The sequence below is a fragment of the Urocitellus parryii genome, chromosome 7 (assembly GCF_045843805.1).
Source record: "Urocitellus parryii isolate mUroPar1 chromosome 7, mUroPar1.hap1, whole genome shotgun sequence".
Lineage (NCBI taxonomy): Eukaryota > Metazoa > Chordata > Mammalia > Rodentia > Sciuridae > Urocitellus > Urocitellus parryii.
Window position 1 is genome coordinate 121,359,453 of NC_135537.1, and position 19,055 is coordinate 121,378,507.

The 19,055-nt window shown below is 38.6% G+C and overlaps 1 protein-coding gene across 6 annotated transcripts in view; it reads left to right on the forward strand.

Moving 5' to 3' along the window:
* The window catches only part of Specc1 (sperm antigen with calponin homology and coiled-coil domains 1), a 205,203-nt gene that overhangs the window by 117,447 nt on the left and 68,701 nt on the right, over positions 1 to 19,055 (forward strand). For 4 of the 6 annotated variants that reach the window (XM_077800659.1, XM_026411353.2, XM_077800657.1 and 1 more), the window contains 4 exons: positions 326 to 399; positions 768 to 973; positions 15,339 to 15,484; positions 17,809 to 17,909. In XM_077800659.1, coding sequence (XP_077656785.1) covers positions 326 to 399; positions 768 to 973; positions 15,339 to 15,484; positions 17,809 to 17,909 — 527 coding nt within the window. Of the gene's footprint in view, positions 1 to 325; positions 400 to 767; positions 974 to 5,751; positions 7,056 to 15,338; positions 15,485 to 17,808; positions 17,910 to 19,055 lie in introns of those variants that run through there. The other 2 variants (XM_026411354.2, XM_026411355.2) reach the window with 2 other exon arrangements.

The following is a 19,055-nucleotide window of genomic DNA, read 5'->3' on the forward strand; positions in this document are numbered from 1 at the left end:
AAGTGTGAACAGCTATTGAGGTCTTCTCTTATAGTGCCACATGGTGGTACTTCTGGTGGTATATCCTAAAAAAAACAAAACCAAAATACAAACAAACAAACAAACAAAAAAACCACTACTTATTTCCCAAATTATCCCAATCCCTGTCTTGGAAGAACCTTCTGCTGCTAGCTCCCCATCCGCTGGGTGCTAAAAACTGAATTTATAGTGGAAGGGATGGATTTGCCTTATTGTGACCTGTGGAGCTGTCCCTCTGCTTCCCAGCTTACTTTCTCTCAGAAGTCTCACAACGTTTTCAACTCCTGTCTCAATCACTTGCTTCTAGGCAATGTGATCAAATTGGAGGAACAGAAGTCAGACTTGGAACGGCAGCTGAAGACCCTGACAAAGCAGATAAAGGTGAGTGTGGGTTACAGCTGTGAACAGGGACCTTCTCCACTGTCTCACTATAAATGGTTCCCAGGGTTTGGAAACATTAGGAAAATACCAGTTGCCCTTTCTAAGTCTGCTTTCTCACCGAACATTTCAACAACTTGAGCCTTCCTGTTGGCAGGAAGTAAAATTAAATCAATTGTTCAGTTTTAGGATGGAGAATTCTGTGACTTGAGGAAGGAATTTCCATCTGTGCCTCTTCTTAGTAGGGTGACAATATGAATGCAGGGCCTCCCTGTATACTTCCTTGGTGATTGATATGGTGATTCTAGGCCCCTGCCTGCATGTTTGCCCCAGCAGGCCTTTCTCACAGGTGTGGGCTCTGGCATTTTCAGGAGGAGACAGAGGAATGGAGGCGGTTCCAGGCAGACCTGCAGACTGCAGTGGTTGTGGCCAATGACATCAAGTGCGAGGCCCAGCAGGAACTGCGCTCTGTTAAGAGGAGGCTGCTGGAAGAGGAAGAGAAGAACGCCAGGCTACAAAAGGAGCTGGGGGACATGCAGGGCCATAGCAGGTGGGTCATGGGCGGAGCCCCACCTCCGTGAGTCTGATGAGCCCCTGAACAGTGCTTTGGCTTCTCACTTAATCACTGTGCATGAGGCTGTGTTATAGAGACAAAAGCTTTTGTGTCTCTCTGTGCCAGGTTCTATGATGTCTTTTCTTCGATCAGTCTACCATTAACCATGCCACTTCCCTACTTGGAACCTTCCAAATCTAGGCTCAAATCACTGCTCTCATGGGCTATTTCAAATAAGGCCTGACATAACCCACTCTATTAAAAAGGATAAGTTAGTGTGGAAAACAAAAGATCTTGCAGATTCATGACTTCCCCTTCTGATGTTTTAGCACAAAGGCCCTATTGAACAGGTGTTTAAGAGGAAGGTATTCCTAAGGTGAGCTTAAAACTAATTATTATTTAAAATTTAAAGGGAGGGGGACATAGATAAAATTATAAGCAATATTTTAGACTTTGACTAATAAGATGCTATCTTTCCCCAATCAGGAGTCACTGTCCTTAACTTTGAATATTAGGAAACTATTTTTGAGTTTTTAGATATCTTTCAAATGTAAAATATAGTCTTATAAAATCAGATTTAGTGGGTTCTGAATTTTGATGTGTACAGTTTACCCTAATCTTGTTTTTCCAGGATCAGAAGGGTTGTTTGTTGGCTTGTTTCTGCACCTTGAGGTCTGGTGTTCTGTGATCATGAGTGTCATGACATTGGAAAGAGTGGATTTCTTCTCAGAATTCAGTTCTATCATAAATTTCTATCATAGAATCATAAAATTCTATCATAAAACCTGCTCCAATAAATCCCTGCTCCTTTGTTTATGATTTTTTTTATTAAGTGGCCTCTAGAGAAGGAATAATGTGTCCAGTTTCACACTTCAGTCTTGAAAAAACCAGAATCATTATTTCCCAGTCACCCGTCTTCCCTCTAGCCACAGACGTGATTTTACAGGAAGGCAGGAGATTTCCCAGTGTTCCCTGCTGAAAGGACTACAGGGTCATTCTAGTTTGCTTTTGCGTCTGCCTTTGTCTGTCTTGCTTCCATAATGTCCGCCTTTGGAAGAAGAACTAAGTCATAGCTTTTGTTACTTCCTATCTAAGTTATTTTAAAGATAAATGGTAAAAGACAAACCCTGAGTTTTCATGGTGTTCCTAAATAGGTTATTGTATGAGATATTGAATTTCTTCCATAGATTCTAAGATACAGGCTTAATAGGTAATCTACATAATAGGTAATCTCTGTGTGTCCAGACAGTCCAAGGCTTCATACACTCTGCATCTTCACATTTAAAGTTACTTTTTCTTTTAAACACAGAATGTTTCTTTCTCCCCACCCACCTTTTTTTTTGGTACCAGGAATTGAACCCAGGGTTGCTTAACAACTGAACCATATCCCCAGCCCTTTTTGATTTTTTATTTTGAGGTAGAGTCTTGCTAAGTTGCTTAGGGTCTCCTGAGTCATTGGGATTATAGGCACGTGCCACTATGCCCAGCTCCTATGATTTTTTTTTCTTAAGCCTATCTTCCAAACCTAGCAATTTAATCACAAAATCACAATTTTATCACAAAACCTTTCAAATTTTAGAATTGACACCAATCAGAACATGGCACATTATGGGAAACCATTGGCATCAGAATGTTTCTTGCCTGTCATTGCATTTGGCAGAACATCAGACAACTGCTGGTGATGGTTTCTTGTCTGATTTTTCACTTGTCTGGTAAGCTGCTCCCCTTAAGGAGTTGACTGTTTGCCGGGCTCAATGGCGTGCACCTGTAATCCTGGCAGTTCAGGAGACTGAGGCAGGAGGATTGTGAATTCAAAGCCAGCCACAGCAATGTAGTGAGGCACTAAGCAACTCAGCTGAGACCCTATCTTTAAATAAAATATTTTAAAAACTGCTGGGGATATGGCTCAGTGGTAAAATGCCTCTGGGTTCAATCCCTGATACATAATAATAATAATAATAGCAGCTGACCATTTCAAAGTTACTCACTGATGGCTCAGCTACCTCCTGCACCTACCATGGACAAGAATGGAAACCAACTAACTCATACCTCAAAGCTCCTGCAGCAACTTAGTGTTTCCATCTTGACTGAATAAGTGCTCGACACTTAATTTGACTTCGACAGTCATCTCATAAGAACTCAAAGGTCATTCTTGGCTCAGCCACAGCCACAGAACTTGCAGAACACCCTCTGATGAGGTCCTCCAAGCACAACTGAGAGAAGGTAAGAGCATCCCGAAAAGCACCTTGACTGTGACATGGGGTTAACTGGTTCGTATTCTCATTTTGAACAGATTGATATTCAAGGAGATTGTTAAGAGCTGGGCTGATAGGTGGGCAAATGAATGATGAGTCTAGATAGGAAAACAAATTAGCACTTGTTACCAAGAACTCAGTAACTAAAACAAAGTGGGATATTATTTAACTGATTAAAGATCTTCATTCCTGTTACGTTTTCAGAGATATTTTTGTTTTATTTATCAATTTTTCGAGATGAGGTCTTGTTGTGTTGCCCAGGCTGGTCTCCAACTTGTGCATCCAGGGGGTCCTCCCTTCTTAGCCTCCTGAGTAGCTGGAACTACAAACTCCTGTCACCACAGCCAGCTGATGTTATTTATTTATTTATTTAAATTTTAGAGTAAGAATAACTGATGTTAAGATTCATGGGAAATTAAGGCACTGACATTCTTACACCAGTGTCCCCTTCCTAGACCTGGCTCCATCATATATAATAGTGTTTCAGGGTCTCTTTAAACCATGCTATTCTGAGACTGGTTGGTCAACTGGCCTTCCTGTAGTGGGAAAGTCAGAAATGAGTGCTAATAAACTCCATTTATTTGGTACAATCTTTGAACCTCAGTTCAAAAATCTCTGAATTTTAGCTGTGACTTGTGGGCCTGATTTTTCTGTCACAGAAATTTGAACAAACCTGAAAGCAGTCTGTGTTTTACTGAATATATAAATTAATGAATAAAAGGATAATGAAAAACTTTCTCAACTTTGGCTTTTCCCATTTTGAACAATTAAGAGAAAGGCATCGAAATGAAGACTTTCAATCGGGTGTGGTGGCCCATGCCTGTAATCCCAGTGGCTTGGGAGGCTGAGACAAGGAGGATCCCAAGTTCAAAGCCAGCCTCAGCAATGGCGAGGCGCTGGGCAACAAAATAGGGCTGGGTGGTCAAGGGCCCCTGAGTTCAATTCCCGGTACCAAAAAAAATGAAGACTTTCACTGAAGTTAAAACACCAGATCTGGGGTTGGGGGTATAGCTCAGAGGTAGAGTGCCTGTCTACATTTGCAAGGCCTTGGGTTAGATTCCCAGCATGAGGGGGAATGGGGTCATCAGATCTTCTTCTAAAAAGTTGAGTTCTGAGGCCTGGCCAATACAAAGGATACACATCATGGTTCTATAGGCCACACACAAACTTTTTTAATGAAAGACATCGTTGATGTGCAATACATGATATGGGCTTCGTGAACAGTGGCAGAGAATGACCCATATGCATTTATTTCTCATTCTAAAAAAGTTAAAGCCATTATTTTTAGGATGGCTTACACAATTCATACTGTGTTCATCATGTAACACCAAGCAAGCATCCATGGGAGAGATCTTAAAAAGAAAGAGGTCTTTGAAAACACTGAAAATTTGTTTCTGATCAAGGGCATTTGCTTCCATGATAGAATATCTCAGATCACATGTGTTTAGCCCGTACCACCCACTGATTCTCACATTGTCCCAGCTGAAGTGAGCAGTGTGGTGGCTTGTCTTGTGCAGACTCTGCTGGAATTGGCTTGTAACTTGCATGTGCACATCCATGTCGTGCCCTAACATCACTTGTGTGTACTTGTGCTGCCCTCTGTATTGTTCTTAGCATTCTAATGTTTCACAGCTGCTCAGCAAGCGTTCTGTAGCTCCTGCTGAAGGGGAAGTATGGGAGCTGGAGGTATATATTCTTGGGAGCTAAGATGAAGTCTGTGATACTAAATCCCTGGCCTTCATAGAGGGGGCCAGTTCCCATGGAATTCCTAAGCAATTACTGAACAGACCCACCTTAGCTCCTACAACTGTCACGACCACTGGCCTTTCATTTGACCTTTAATGTAAAAATTAGTCCTCTTGGTATCCTTTCACTCCAGGAAGCATGATCTCTTCATTTATATATTTCTTTCATAGTTTAAATTTACAGGTTTAATATTAAATATATAGCCTGTAATTGTACATTTTTTTTTTTTTTTTTTTTTACTTTTTTGGCTGTGCTGAGGATTGAACCCAGGGCCTCATACATGCGAGGCAAATGCTATACCGTTGACGTATATCCCCAGTCCTGGTCTAAGCCTAAAGACCTACATCTGCCTCTCTGGTTCCTGATCCCCATTTTACAGATTCGTTTTGATATGACTCCCTTAAACCCTTAGGATTTTTAGTCTGTCATAATAATATATATATATATATATATTTTTTTTAGCCTTGATAATAGAGGTAAGCATGAACCTCTCTGTAAATGACAGTGGGGCAGGTGTTTACCTGGACATCTCTGCTTCTCCAACATATTTCTTTGTTGGAGAAGTTCTGCTGGAAGGAGCCTCGTAATGGCATTTTGAAATCTTTGACATTTTTCTGTCTGAAAACCTTTGACTTCCAAAAAATATTGTAATAGTGGGAGTGAAAGCTTATTGGCCCTATTGTGGGTATTTGCTTTTCTCTGTGGGACAGTATAGGCTGTTAATTCTTATGTTATAAACGAAGACCCCGTTGCCTTACGTCACTCCTTTACCAGCCTTCCCTTCCATTTCTATCTTCACAGCTCCATGGTCTCTGTCAGCTAGCAGAGCATTTGGTGGAAGAAAGACAGTCCAGCCCTTGCCATGATTGGAAACTACAGCCATTTCTATATGAAAGGGGGAGTCTGTAGAGGAGAAATTACTGCTTTATAAAGAACCCAGTTGTTTTGTGTACATTCATTGTTCCCCACAGAGTCATTGCAATCAAGTCTCTTTACTTTTTTCCTACATTCTGGAATCAAATCATGCATGATCAAAGATAATCGTTTTGTCCCCCCCTCAGAAGATTCAGTGTTCTCTTTTTGGAAGAGTAAAATGAAGTTCAGAAAAAAAATTTAAAAACAAGTCCTTTGAAAGAAATATTTTATATGCAACCGGAGTGTTCAGAAAGAATAACTGCATAGCAAACTCCAAGTGTTGGTGAATGTATGGGTTCTCCTTTTGGAGTTTATTTTTATGCTGCCTTTTGGTATAGTATCTGATAATCTGAGAATTCACACTACCCAAGGCAAAATAAGAAGCCGTCTGCATGATGCCTTATTCTGAAGAAGTTAGAAAGTTCTGCTCCCTTTTATCAAGTCTTGATTCAGCCTTTCCAAGCTGGGGTCTCGCTTTATTACCTCATCTGAAACAAGCTACCACTAAGCTTTGGTCTATTTTCCAGAATCTTCATTGAGCTAAACATAAATAGATATTTGGTTGATAATAAAAGATGAAGTTAACCAGATAGGTATGCAGTAACAGTGCTAACTGAAAACTAATGAAGGACAACTTACAACAAAAGACTTGTGAATAAAACTTACCATGAAAACTTAAAAGATTTTTTAATGCAGAAGTGTACAATTCAGAGTTGGGAAGAACATTTGTAAATATCTTTACCTGATTCAGCAAAGTCCATCAGGCAAAAGCCTACTGCTGTACTTCTCATGTGAGGAGACGTTTACAGTGTATACAGTGTAGGGTTGTTAGCTGCATCATGCATGCTAAGGATAAGATAGGAGTTGTTATCTAATAAAGGAAAAATTAGGATCAAGAATGCTTTTTAAACTCAGGAAGATGTTTTGGGGAATCAAACTGGGGAGTACAGATTCACTAGAAATATTTAGCTTTGTGTGGGAAAGAAGAGACGTTAATGTCTTCTCTGTAAAAATAATTAAGATACTTGCTGAAATTGTCTAGTAGGATTGAAATTTTTATTCTAAGAGATATTTACCTCAGATTGAGAATTTTTAGAATGACTTAAAATTTACTTGCTGGGTGTTTTCAAATATAAACAACAGTAAATAAAAAAAAATAAGAAAAATGCAACCTCAACTTAAAATGCACAACTGTGTTCACATGCATATTTTGATCTATCTTTACTCCAGGTACTGTTGAATATTTTTATATGTAAGAGTTTATGAAGTGCTAAATAAATATGTTATTATTTAGAAGAGTCTGTTGTTTGATTTTTAATCATTGATCATGTTTCTTCAGGACCTTTATGTTGCTTTAACTTTTTTCCTTAATATATTTTCAGAACTTTTTTCCCTCCATGCTGTGACTCAAATCCAGGGCCTTGTACATGCTAGGGAGTACTTTATCACTGAGCTTATATCTCTAGACCCTAGTTTCAGAACTTTAAAGTAACTAGAATTTGAAGTAGAAATAAGCTGGACTTGAAATATAAGTTGTAGAGAATAGGTTGAAATGGAATATGAACGTAACTTTTTTTTTTTTTAAAGAGAGAGAGAGAGAGAGAATTTTTTAATATTTATTTTTTAGTTTTCGGCGGACACAACATCTTTGTTTGTATGTGGTGCTGAGGATCGAACCCGGGCCGCACGCATGCCAGGCGAGCGCGCTACCGCTTGAGCCACATCTCCAGCCCTGAATGTAACTTTTAATGATTTCATTGTTTGAAAAAGGAAACGTGAAAACATTATTTTTGCATAAAGTAATATTTAAAGCAAAACTCTAGAGTATCAGAAAATAGTAATACATAGAATTTGAAGTCTAGATTGAAAATTTAAAACTATTTGAAATTTAAAAACAATTAGATTAATGATTTAATAATTTGATTTTTTTCACCGGGTGTGGTGGCTCATAACTGTAATCCCAGCAGCTTGGGAGGCTGAGGCAGGAGGATGGAGAGTTCAAAGCCAGCCTCAGCAAAAGCAAGACACTAAGCAACTCAGTGAGACCCTGTGTCCTGTCTCTAAATACCTCTTTTTTCTTTCTTTCTTTTTTTTTTAATGTGGTGCTGGGGATTGAACCCAGGGCCTTGTGCATGCAAGGCAAGCACTCTACCAACTGAGCTATATCCCCAGCCCTGTTTCTAAATAAATACAAAATAGGGCTGGGGATGTGACTCAGTTGAGTACCCCTGAGTTCAATCTCCAGTACTAAAATAATGATAATAATAATAATATGATTTTTCTTAATTATGAAGTAATATATGGGAATACTAATGATGAACTGGAGATATGTGAAGAAAAATAGTAATCCTTTTCCTTCTTTTGTTATCATCCTATAAGGTAATCAGTGTTAACAGTATGTGTATTTTTCTTCATCTTTCCCTTTACTCATATATCATATAAATGTACCAGTAGGGCTCATTTTTATATTTTTTATAAATTTGGAATTATATTCTATACAGTACCATGCACCTTCACATTTCAGTTGATGTGTCCTGGGCAGTATTACAAATCTAAGTAATTTTAATAGCTGCATGGTATTCTACATGGATCTGAGAATATTCAAATGCTGAGATGCCAAGGTTACATTTTTTAATCTTTTTCCCCCCTCAAATAATGGTATAACATAACCGTATATGGTTGTATCTTAATTTATTAATTTATTTACTTATTTACTTTTGATATTGGGAATTGAACCCAGGGCCTTAAGCATGCTAAATGCACACTCTACCACTGAGCTACACTCCCAGCACCGTGCCCCCACCACCACCTTTTTTTTATAGGATGGGTTCCTAAAAATATGATTGCTGCATTAGAGAGTATTCATGTTTTTATTTTCATAAATATTGCCAGATTATTTACCTTAGAGCTACGATTCTTTAGTCTTTTTTTATTATTATTTATTTATTTACTTATTTTGTAGTCATGTATGGACAGCATGCCTTTATTTTATTTACTTTTATGAGGTGCTGAGGATCAAACCCAGTGCCTCACACATGCTAGGCAAGTACTTTGCCACTGAGCCACAGCCCCGGCCTGCGTGATGGCGTTAGTCTTGATGGTGTTAGTCTCTATCCAAAGAGACTTCCCAAATATGCCTCTTTTTCTTTTGAGTTAGTTCTGCTTCAGATATTTTAATGGGATTATTACCTTACTTATATTGTTTTTCAAGCTCAACCTTTCATTTTAAGTTGTCATCTTTCATCTTGTTCACATTTTTTTTTTAATTTTAAGGTAGATGCTATCAAGAATGCCTTGTTTCCTATCATAAATTTACAAATGTCTATTCTGTCTTGAATGAAGTAAGTCTCCTTATTTTATATACTGAAATGTCTTTGTAGGTCAGAACTTTTAAAATATTTTAATTTTCAAATATTTGTATTAGGGGATTCTTTTTCTCATCACTGACCCTTGCTTGAATTGATTAAAGTGTGTCAGGGTCCATATTTGCGTGAGATCCGTAACTATAGAAGCTGTTTAGATGCATTTGCTTTGCCTCTTAAGCTGGAGGGAAGGCTCTTTAAGGTAAATTGAAACTCAGACTACATGGGGAGCAGGTGTCTAGTAGGGGAAATTCCTTTATGTCTAGTTTTTTCTCTGGAGAAACTGGAATGAAGGAGCCAACTTCCTGGGTTTGCTGTTGTTTGGCCCATTTGTCCACATTAGGTCCATTCTGTGACTCTCCTGACTTGTCCCTTGTTACTGTTGCCCTTTGTGCCTGGAATAACCGATTTCTAGCTTCTCCAGACAATCCAGTCTTCATCTCCTTATCCTTTGCAAAGATACTGCATGCTCCCTAGGCATCATGTGCCTCCCCATTCCTGGCCTTTGAGGATGGGAAATACTAATGGGTTTTTTCTCATGCCTCCATTTTCTTTGCAAGGAAATTAGGGAAAGCCCTTTGGTATTTTCTCTCCCCAACATACACACTTATTCTGTGTAACAGAAACTTAAAATTGTGTAGGTAGTATCTAGTTTCCATTGCCGATGCAAGATTCTGCACTATTTCTCTTACTGTGTTGAAATTTGGAGATTAAGATGTGTTCCAATTGCTGGTTTTTTCCTCTTTGTTTTACTAGTTCTGAATGCCAATATTGCAATTGGAAGGTAAAGTTCAGAAGATACTGTTTGACACCTAAGAGAATACTTCATAATTTCTGCCTCACAGCAAAGTGACAAACTTCTTTTAGATTTGTTTTATAGAGCTGAGGCTGTAGCTCAGTGCAAAAGCACTTGCTTAGCATGTATTATGCCCTGGGTTCATTCCTCAGTATTTGGGGGGGGGGGTGGGGTGGATTTGTTTTGTGCAAAACAGTAAAAAAGTATTTTGAGAAAAGTATATTTCAGGCAAGGGCATAGAATAAGCAAAATGCAGAGGCAGGACATAAAAGGAACAAAACTTGATTAACCAGGCTGAGTTCAAAAACCAGATGGGCAAGTGGAAGTCAAAGGCAGTATGCCTGAATGGCACCAGGAGAGGCCTGGGGCAGGGTCGTTTCCAGGAGCCACAGCAATTGTAATCATGTGTTTGGCATGACCAGTCCTTTTAACAAATAATAATCTGCCAGTTGTGAATTTAACAGTGGTGTAATTCAGTGTCTCCCAAGTAGAATTACTTGGATTTTTGAATACTTCAAAAATCATCTTGCCAGGGCTGGGGATATAGCTTAGTTGGTAGGCCCTGGGTTCAACCCCAGCACCAGGAAAAAAAAAATCATCTTGTCTTATGTAGGAGCTCACCTATGCTTAGATTGAAATAGGCTACATCAAGTCTCATCTTGATGAAGTGAATACTGTAGAAAATCAATGTCATTTGAAGACTCTGTTCTACAACCAAACAAGGAAAGCAATGAATTGGAGAGATTAAATGAAATTTTTAGAGAAAAAAAATAATTATAGACATGTATGCGCATGCACACACATATAAAAACTAAGGCATGTAAGGTAGACTTCCACTCTGTGAGTGGCGGACATGCATCTCACTGTGGCTGATGGGTATGCACGTGGTGGGTTCATGTGCCAAAGTATCAGAAAGTATGTTTGTCATATTCAGATTATTTGTTACCAGCTCCTACAAGCAAATTCTTGCATAAAAATAGGATTTATTTACTGAAATAAATATTGGCATGATTTTTTAAAATATATTTAAATAAATATAATTTTTAAATATATTTAAGATATTTAACTTATTCTTAAATATATTTAAAATAAATTTTAAGAAGAAACTTTAGAACCTTTGTGTGCCTCCATGGAACATTCAGGCATTAAGGAAAATTTGACAAAAGCATAACCAGTGGAGCTGGATTTGCATTTCAGATTCCCTACTTAAGAGCCATGGGACCTCTGTCAAACTTTTCCTTCTCAAGTAAGGTATAATAGTATGGAATTTTATAGAAGATTAATATCAATATGTTTTAAAGATATATGGTATACTTTCTAGCATATACAGAGGAGTTATGTACACTTATTTTGCTAAAATTATAATGATTATAGTTTCATACACAGGGAGCAGATAGAAGACATTCTTTATTTCTGTTGTTTTAAATGTGTCTCCTAAACACAAAATACAAAAAAATTATTTTCTTTCTTTTTTTTTTTTTTTAATATTTATTTTTTAGTTTTCGGCGGACACAACATCTTTGTTGGTATGTGGTGCTGAGGATCGAACCCGGGCCGCACGCATGCCAGGCGAGCGCGCTACCGCTTGAGCCACATCCCCAGCCCCCCAAAAATTATTTTCTGTTAGCAGTGGTAGGGGAACCTATATGTTAGAATTACTGAAAGATATGTTTGTATGTAGTCATATTTACAAAGTCATCTAAGTTGTACTTTTGGGTGAGAAGAGATTTTCAAGGCATATTTGATTTACATGTGTGATTTTTATTTTCAGGTTGACCTTAGAACCTAAACTCGGTCTTAGAGGCAATAACTACTCTTGAACAAATATGTACCTGATAGTGGTATCTTACAATTTTTCTTTTATTTAATGCATTTGCTGATATACACCTGGCTACAGGCATTAAATGTTTCTTAATATTCTTTATGGGATGCAGAATTCCTATTTTTAAAAATAATATCTGTATTTTATTAATTTATTTTGATGTGCACTGAAGATAGAATTCAGTACCTTACACGTGCTAGGCAAGTAGCTCTACCACTGAGCTATAAGCATAGCCCTCTCTATTTTTTTTTTTTTTTTTTTTTTTGAGGTGCTGAGGATTGAACCCAGGGCCTTGTGCATGCAAGGCAAGCACTCTACCAACTGAGCTAAGTCCATAGCCCTCTATTTAAAAACAAAGGAAATGTAATACTTTGTTGCTGGGTTCTAACAATTCAAAAACAATCTGGTATAGGGAATTTGAGGGTTTATTTTAAAATAAAGTTCAAGCTGAGTACCTCTTAGCTGAAATTCTTGGGACCAGAAGTGTTTCGAATCTCAGATTTTTTTCATGTTTTAAATATTTGCATATACATAATTAGGTATTTTGGGAAGGGACCCAAGTCTTTACCTGAAATTCACTGATATTTCGTATACATTTTATACACATAGCCTGAAGGTAATTTTATACAATATTTTTAGTGCATGTGTGCTAATTATACTTGTCCTATGGGGTTGTGTGGAATTTCCACTTCTGGCTTTATGTCAGTGCTCAAAAGTCTTAGATTTTAGATCATTTTAGATCTCAGATTCTTAGATAATGGATGTTTAACTGTACTAATAAAACCAATAGGGGCTGGGGATGTGGCTCAAGCGGTAGCGCAGTCGCCTGTCATGTGTGCTGCCCGGGTTCGATCCTCAGCATCACATACAAAGATGTTGTGTCCGCCAAAAACTAAAAAATAAATATTAAAATTCTCTCTCTTTCTCCCTCTCTTCTCTCACTCTCTCTTTAAAAAAAAAAAAAAAAAAAAAAAAAAAAAAAAACCAATAGGAGCTGGGTATATAGCTCAATTGGTAGAGTGCTTGTCTTGCAAGCCCAAGGCTTCAATCCCTAGCACCAAAAAAAAAAAAAAAACCAAAAAAACAAAAAAAAAAAAATTCTTAACTGTTTTCTATGTTTATTCAATTCAGACTTTGTTTTGTGTATCCCTTCTATACACATGTGAGATACACACATACGTACACACAGAGTCATATGATATGGTGGGTATCTAGTGGGTATTTTTCTAATCTACTTACATAATTTGCTTAGCTTCCTCATACTGACTGATGTTGTTCTAGCCAAGAAGACTGACTGATCATTTGAAATATCATCTTTGGTATCTCAAGGCAGGGCTTTATGGTTTTCTTATGAAGTCTATGTGAGTCTTTTTAATTATCATTTGATGTTTTGAATCAAAGAGAAAATTAGGAATACCTCAACAGAAGGTAGGATCCTCCATTTTATTCTTATTTAATTAACAAGGAGTGAAATTAAAATTAATTTTTAGAAAATGATCTTCCTTAGAGGTACTTTGATAGCAAGTCATTTAAGTGGTATCCATTAAGAAGGTATCCTACCTTGTTGATGATCTTTGTGATAAAAAGGAGGGTTTTTTTTTTTTTTTCCCTGCTTAGACCTAACCTGATTTTATTCTTTTTCTACTGTTTGTTTGTTTGGTTTTTGAGACAGGGTGTCTTCTATGTTGCCTAGGCTGACCTCAAGTTCCTGAACTCAAGTGATCCTCCTGCATCAGTCTCCTGAGTAGCTGGGACTGTAGGTAGTGCCATTGTGCCCAGCTCACCGTCTGGTTTTATACTGTGTAACACAAGGAGGAAATACAACAACTAACTCCTTTCAATAAACCTTTAATTTTTTTTTAAAACCAAACCCCCTATAATTTCTGATATTTTTTTTCCAAAAAAGTTTTGAGTTTGCTAATTTTGTTTTCACTCAAAAGAAAGGGAAGTCAGGTCAAGAGAGTAGGGCAGAGTGGTTTAAGTGTTTTAAATTAAAACACTGCTTCATTTAAATTTTCTTTGTTGATTATACAGCAACAGAAGAAAGCAAAGAGGATTAAGGATGAGTAAATTAAATTGCAGAAGCTTATTAAGGTTTCTTTCAGAAAGATCAGGAAATAAGTATTTTAAACTTCTACTGACCTTATTAAAATATACTGCCAGAAATATTTTACTTGATCCATTCTCATAAATTAGTCATCTTGCAAAACAGCTGTGGCAATATGATTTTTTTTTTTTTCAGCAGTGATTTAGCAATCGGAGGTTGGGAGTTCTTGTCTTGGCTCATTCACAAGGAGATTAAATGACATGAGATGAGGAAGCCATGCATGAGAGGACAGAATCACATATTCTGTCTTTAAAAGATTCTCCTATGAGTCTGTGCAGGAATTTAGGAACCACACCAAGAACCTACCAGAAAATTTGGGTGGCCAGACACAGTGATGCACCCTTGTAATTCCAGGGCCTCAGGAGGCTAAGGCAGAAAGATTGCAAATTCAAAGCCGGGCTCAGCAACTTATTGAGGTCCTGAGTAACTTAGCAAGACCCTATCTCAAAATAAAAAAATTTTTTAAAAGGCTGAAAATGTGACTCAGTGGTTAAGGGTCCCTGGGTCCAATCCCCAACACCAAAAAGAAAAAAAAAAAAAGAAGGAGAAAAAAAAAATTCTGGTGAGAGTAGAAGATTAATAGCACACCGAATTTAGAGGGTCAACAGGATATATGAAGCAGGATTCTGTTGTATATAATGTATTGCACTTTAGTTGGGTTAGGCAAAAAGATATTAAGTGGCTTGCAGAGTTGTTGGGAGGGCTAAAGAAACAAGACTCCCAGCTAAGCTTCCAGGATGAGTTTCCTAAGTCCCTTATGTCTCCACCATGTTGGGGAGCCTTAAAATTGGGAGACTGCCTGCCCAGTTGGAAAGCTACAACCACCATTGCCAATACTAGAAGCAACTTGTCTCTGTTACAGTCTGTATCACCATAGTGAATGCCCCATGCCCTACCTCTCTCCCTGAGTTCAGGTCTCACTCCAGATCTTGCTCAAGTGTTTCTGATTGGTGGAACCTGAAATCTTAGCTGCAGGAGAGTCCCAAAATTTCATCTTTCCAACCTCTGAGTATGCTACCTGGGGTTTGGAACAAATGTCCACAAGCCAATCAGCATCTGCCATTGATAAGAAGCTAAATGTTTAAATAAACATTTGTATTTTTTCATCATTTGCAGAGTAGACTCATTTATTTAGAGGTACCATCAAGTCACTCTGCATATAAACATTATTTCTGACCATTTCCTAGAGAACACCTCTTTCTGAAAAATTGAGAGTAGTATGTTATTTCCTAAAGATGCAAAGCTGATCCAGGAAACAGCATTTTAAATTTATAATCCTCCTTCCAGCTTTGTGCATTTTCTCTGTATTGGTTCTATTTCCATCTTGTCTTTTCCCCATGGGGACATCCTCCACCTTTTCAACTTAATATGCTCTTTACCATGCAGAGCTGTGAATGAAGAATCTGAGCCCTCAGAGGTCGAAGCTGCTGGCCGGTGGCATGGCGTCTACGTCACCAGAACAGCTCCAGCACCTGCAGAGTCTGCGACGACTGTTAAGTCACTGATCAAGTCATTTGACTTGGGACGCTCAGGTATTTAATAGTTTTTTTCCAAAAGCAAAGCTTCACATTCAAATCATGTCTTGACACATCATCTCTGCTCCATAATGACCACCAGGGCTCTTTCTAGGTCATGCCTTGGACAGCCCAGCAGAGGCTCAGTGAGGCCAAAACGGAGAGTCTAGCTCATAGATAAAACAAACACAGCCTCCCTTTTCTCTACACCTCTTCCCAACCTCTTAATTTCTGCTTAGCCGCCTTCTTCCTTTTCTGCTTCTTGTAGCCATTACATTCAGATCACTACTGTCTTCCTTCTTCACATCTCCTGAGAATGAGCAGCGTCAGCCAGAGGCTTTATCTTCCAGGAAATGAGGCATCCCGGCTGTGCATTCATCCTTTTTGTTGGGACCCTGGCCATTCTTACCCGGCAGTGTGCTGTTAAGACTTCTTTCTACCTCTTTTTTTTTTTTTTTTTTTAATTATTTTTTAGTTGTAGTTGTCAATACCTTTATTTATTTTTATGTGGTGCTGAGGATCGAACCCAGGGCCTGGAAGGTGCTAGGCGAGTGCTCTACCTCTGAGCCACAACCCCAGCCCATGTTCTGATGCTGATTTTTTTTTTTTTTTTTTTTTTTTGGTCATTCCTGATCTTGGTGCATTTGCACCTTTAATGTAATGGGCTGACAGATTCACAATTTCCCTTTAGTTAAACTTACCCTTAGGATATTGCCAGTTACCGGTGATGGGTTCTGCTCCCTCAAATGTTGAAGTTTGAACATTAGAGGCAAGCATCTAAAACAGGGTTTATTTACAAAGGGGTAACAGACTTTTCCCCCCCGGAGGGAGAGGGGGCTGTAGCTGTCATCCTGGCATCCCCAAAAGCCAGGCGTTCTGCTTCCTTTGTTCTCCTGCCCTCTTCCCCTTACCTTTCTCCATCCCGTGTATGTGACTAGCCCCCCACCCACCCAGTGCTTGGTGGGATAGCCAAAAGGTGGGAAACGGGTGGGCCTAAGGGGGAAGGACAGGATGGTGCAGCTCCTGACACATTAATTAACAACTTTATAGCTCCCTGTAGGGAGGGACAATTCCTAGGACTGGTTACCTTGGCAACATGTTGGAACAGGAGCAGGTTCTTGGTAAGGATGGAGGAAGGGCTCTGGAGGAATTAACGTTTCAATCCCTCAGAGGACAATCTCCAACTTTCCTGACTCACTCAAAATTGGCCTCATTGATTGATCTGACTCGATTTACCTCTGACTCGATTTACCTATCTATACTGACTGCCTGATTCTGGCTTTACTTATGTATATGAGAAAAATACACATTCATACCATATATATGTAATATACAGAGTTCATTAAATTGAAGAAACAGAATGTGCATCTCTCCTCAGAAACGATCTTTCTTCCCTGACTATAACAAATATGCATTGTATTGGAGGCTTGGAATAACTAATCCTAGGATGTACTTGATTGTCTGCTGAAATAGTTTGCAGCTAAACTGGCCTCACATGTTAGGCTATACATATTCAAAGATAGGAAAGCCTCATTGAAACTGGAGTTTTGAGATGAGACTAGATTCCCCACTTCACCAGTTTTCTCTGGGTTCTTGTCTCGTAAATTTTTAAGAATAAAATCCATAGACAATCATAGATGGGAAGAATAAACAGAGCAGTATTTATTTAATAGAGAAGAAATAAAACTCCCACCATGCATGAAGGGACCTGTTAGCAGAAAAACCCATTTTGGTGTGCTAATTTAGGAGCTTACATATGGTTCTGGGTAGAGCATAGAGCAAAATCTATGTGAAAACAGCACGAAGGCTATGGTCTTCCAATAACATCCATCTGGGTTTATCCCCACCTTTCAGTTTTCCCACTTCTGGGAACCAAAGAGTTGTCTCCAGACAACTGCAGCTTTCCCCAGGTGAGCCTCAAGGTCTTTTACATTTTAAAGAGGCCTTGATAATGCTCATTAACATTTCCACCAGTTAGCCTCCAGGTGTAGTTCCTGTTCCTGTGTTTGAATAAGACCATTGATATTCACTGTGAGTCAGACACAGGTAAGAAATGAATCAACAGTTAATGATTTGTGTTTGGGCTTTCCTGTTCTTTTCCTCCTAGAGGAACCTTATTATATAGACATTTTCTTTTTCCTCATTTATCCTATATCTAAGACCAACTCCCACTTGGTTAGCTTTTCCCCTCACATTTCCCCAATTCACTCTAGAGAAAAGGATAATGCACTGAACATCATGGAATATTGAAGTCACCAAAAAAGTAATAACAAATTGAGAACTATTATTTGTGATTTTTGATCTGGAACAAACATGTATGTTTCAATCTCTTTCCTTTGTAGGTGGAACTGGACAGAATATTTCTGTCCATAAGACCCCCAGAAGTCCCCTAAGTGGAATACCAGTAAGGACCACTCCAGCAGCTGCTGTTTCTCCCATGCAGGTATTAGAAGGTCCCAAACAACTGTTTATGGCATGTTGTGTATCCTAGTGGGATAGGGGGGGAGGAGAAGACATGTGTTCGATTTACAAATGGGATTACATGTTATTCTGACACTCATTTCACTTTAATGTGGAGCATAGGTTCTGTGAGGACAGGATTTTTTTTGTCCCTTACTGGGGATTGAACCCAGAGGACGCTTTATTATGTTTGGTTTTTATTTTTAGGTGATGCTAAGGATCAAACCCAGTGCCTCACTCAGGCTAGGCAAGTGTTCTGCCACTGAGCTACAGCCCAGCCCCTCCCCAACTTTTTTTTTTTATACCTTATTTAGAGACAGAGTCTCCCTGAATTGCTTAAGGCCTCACTAAGTTGCTGAGGCTGGTTTTGATAAGGACAGGGATTTTTGAGACTTTGCTTGCTATTAGGTCCCTTGTTTAGAACGACTGGCATAATAGTCATATCACAGTAAAAACCCAATAAATATTTGTTCAACAAATGAAGGAATATGTTTTTATATGTCAATATATGGAGAAATAATTCATCCTTTTTAAAGGCTACATTACATGCAGTGGTTTATTTAGCTACTACTCTTCTATTGATGATGAAAGCACATGAAAGAGAATACAAAAAAAAAAAAAAAAAAGGGAGAAGACCCCATGGACTGGCAATGCTTCATTCAGCACTGGATGGGCACATTTTTTGGGGGAAAATGGCAGTGGGCCACCTCCACCTCGAGAGTATGGGGGCCTAGATCATTGGAGGAGCTAGTTACTTTTGGAGGGCCCTCTTGACAGGCAGGGCCAAGTAATGGGAGGAGTTTAGGGTGGGGTGGGAGGACATGTAGGTAACCATATCCTTCAGGTGGATGTTTAGATTGTTTTGGATTTACCTTATTATAAAAGCAGTACAGTGAAGGTCCTTGTACAAATTTTTGACCTCCTAAGGAACTATTTTTATGTAAGAGTGTATTAGGATTCATTCATTTGCAAATATCAGAAATCACTTTCGCTAGTTAAGCTAGAGTGATTCAGGGGTTTTGATACTGAAAGGACTGGAGGAGAAGGTTCTAGTCTCTCTGAGCTTCTAGGAAAGGTTCTCAAAACATCTCAAGTTGGCCCATCAAAGAATCTTCTGCAGCTGGGTGTA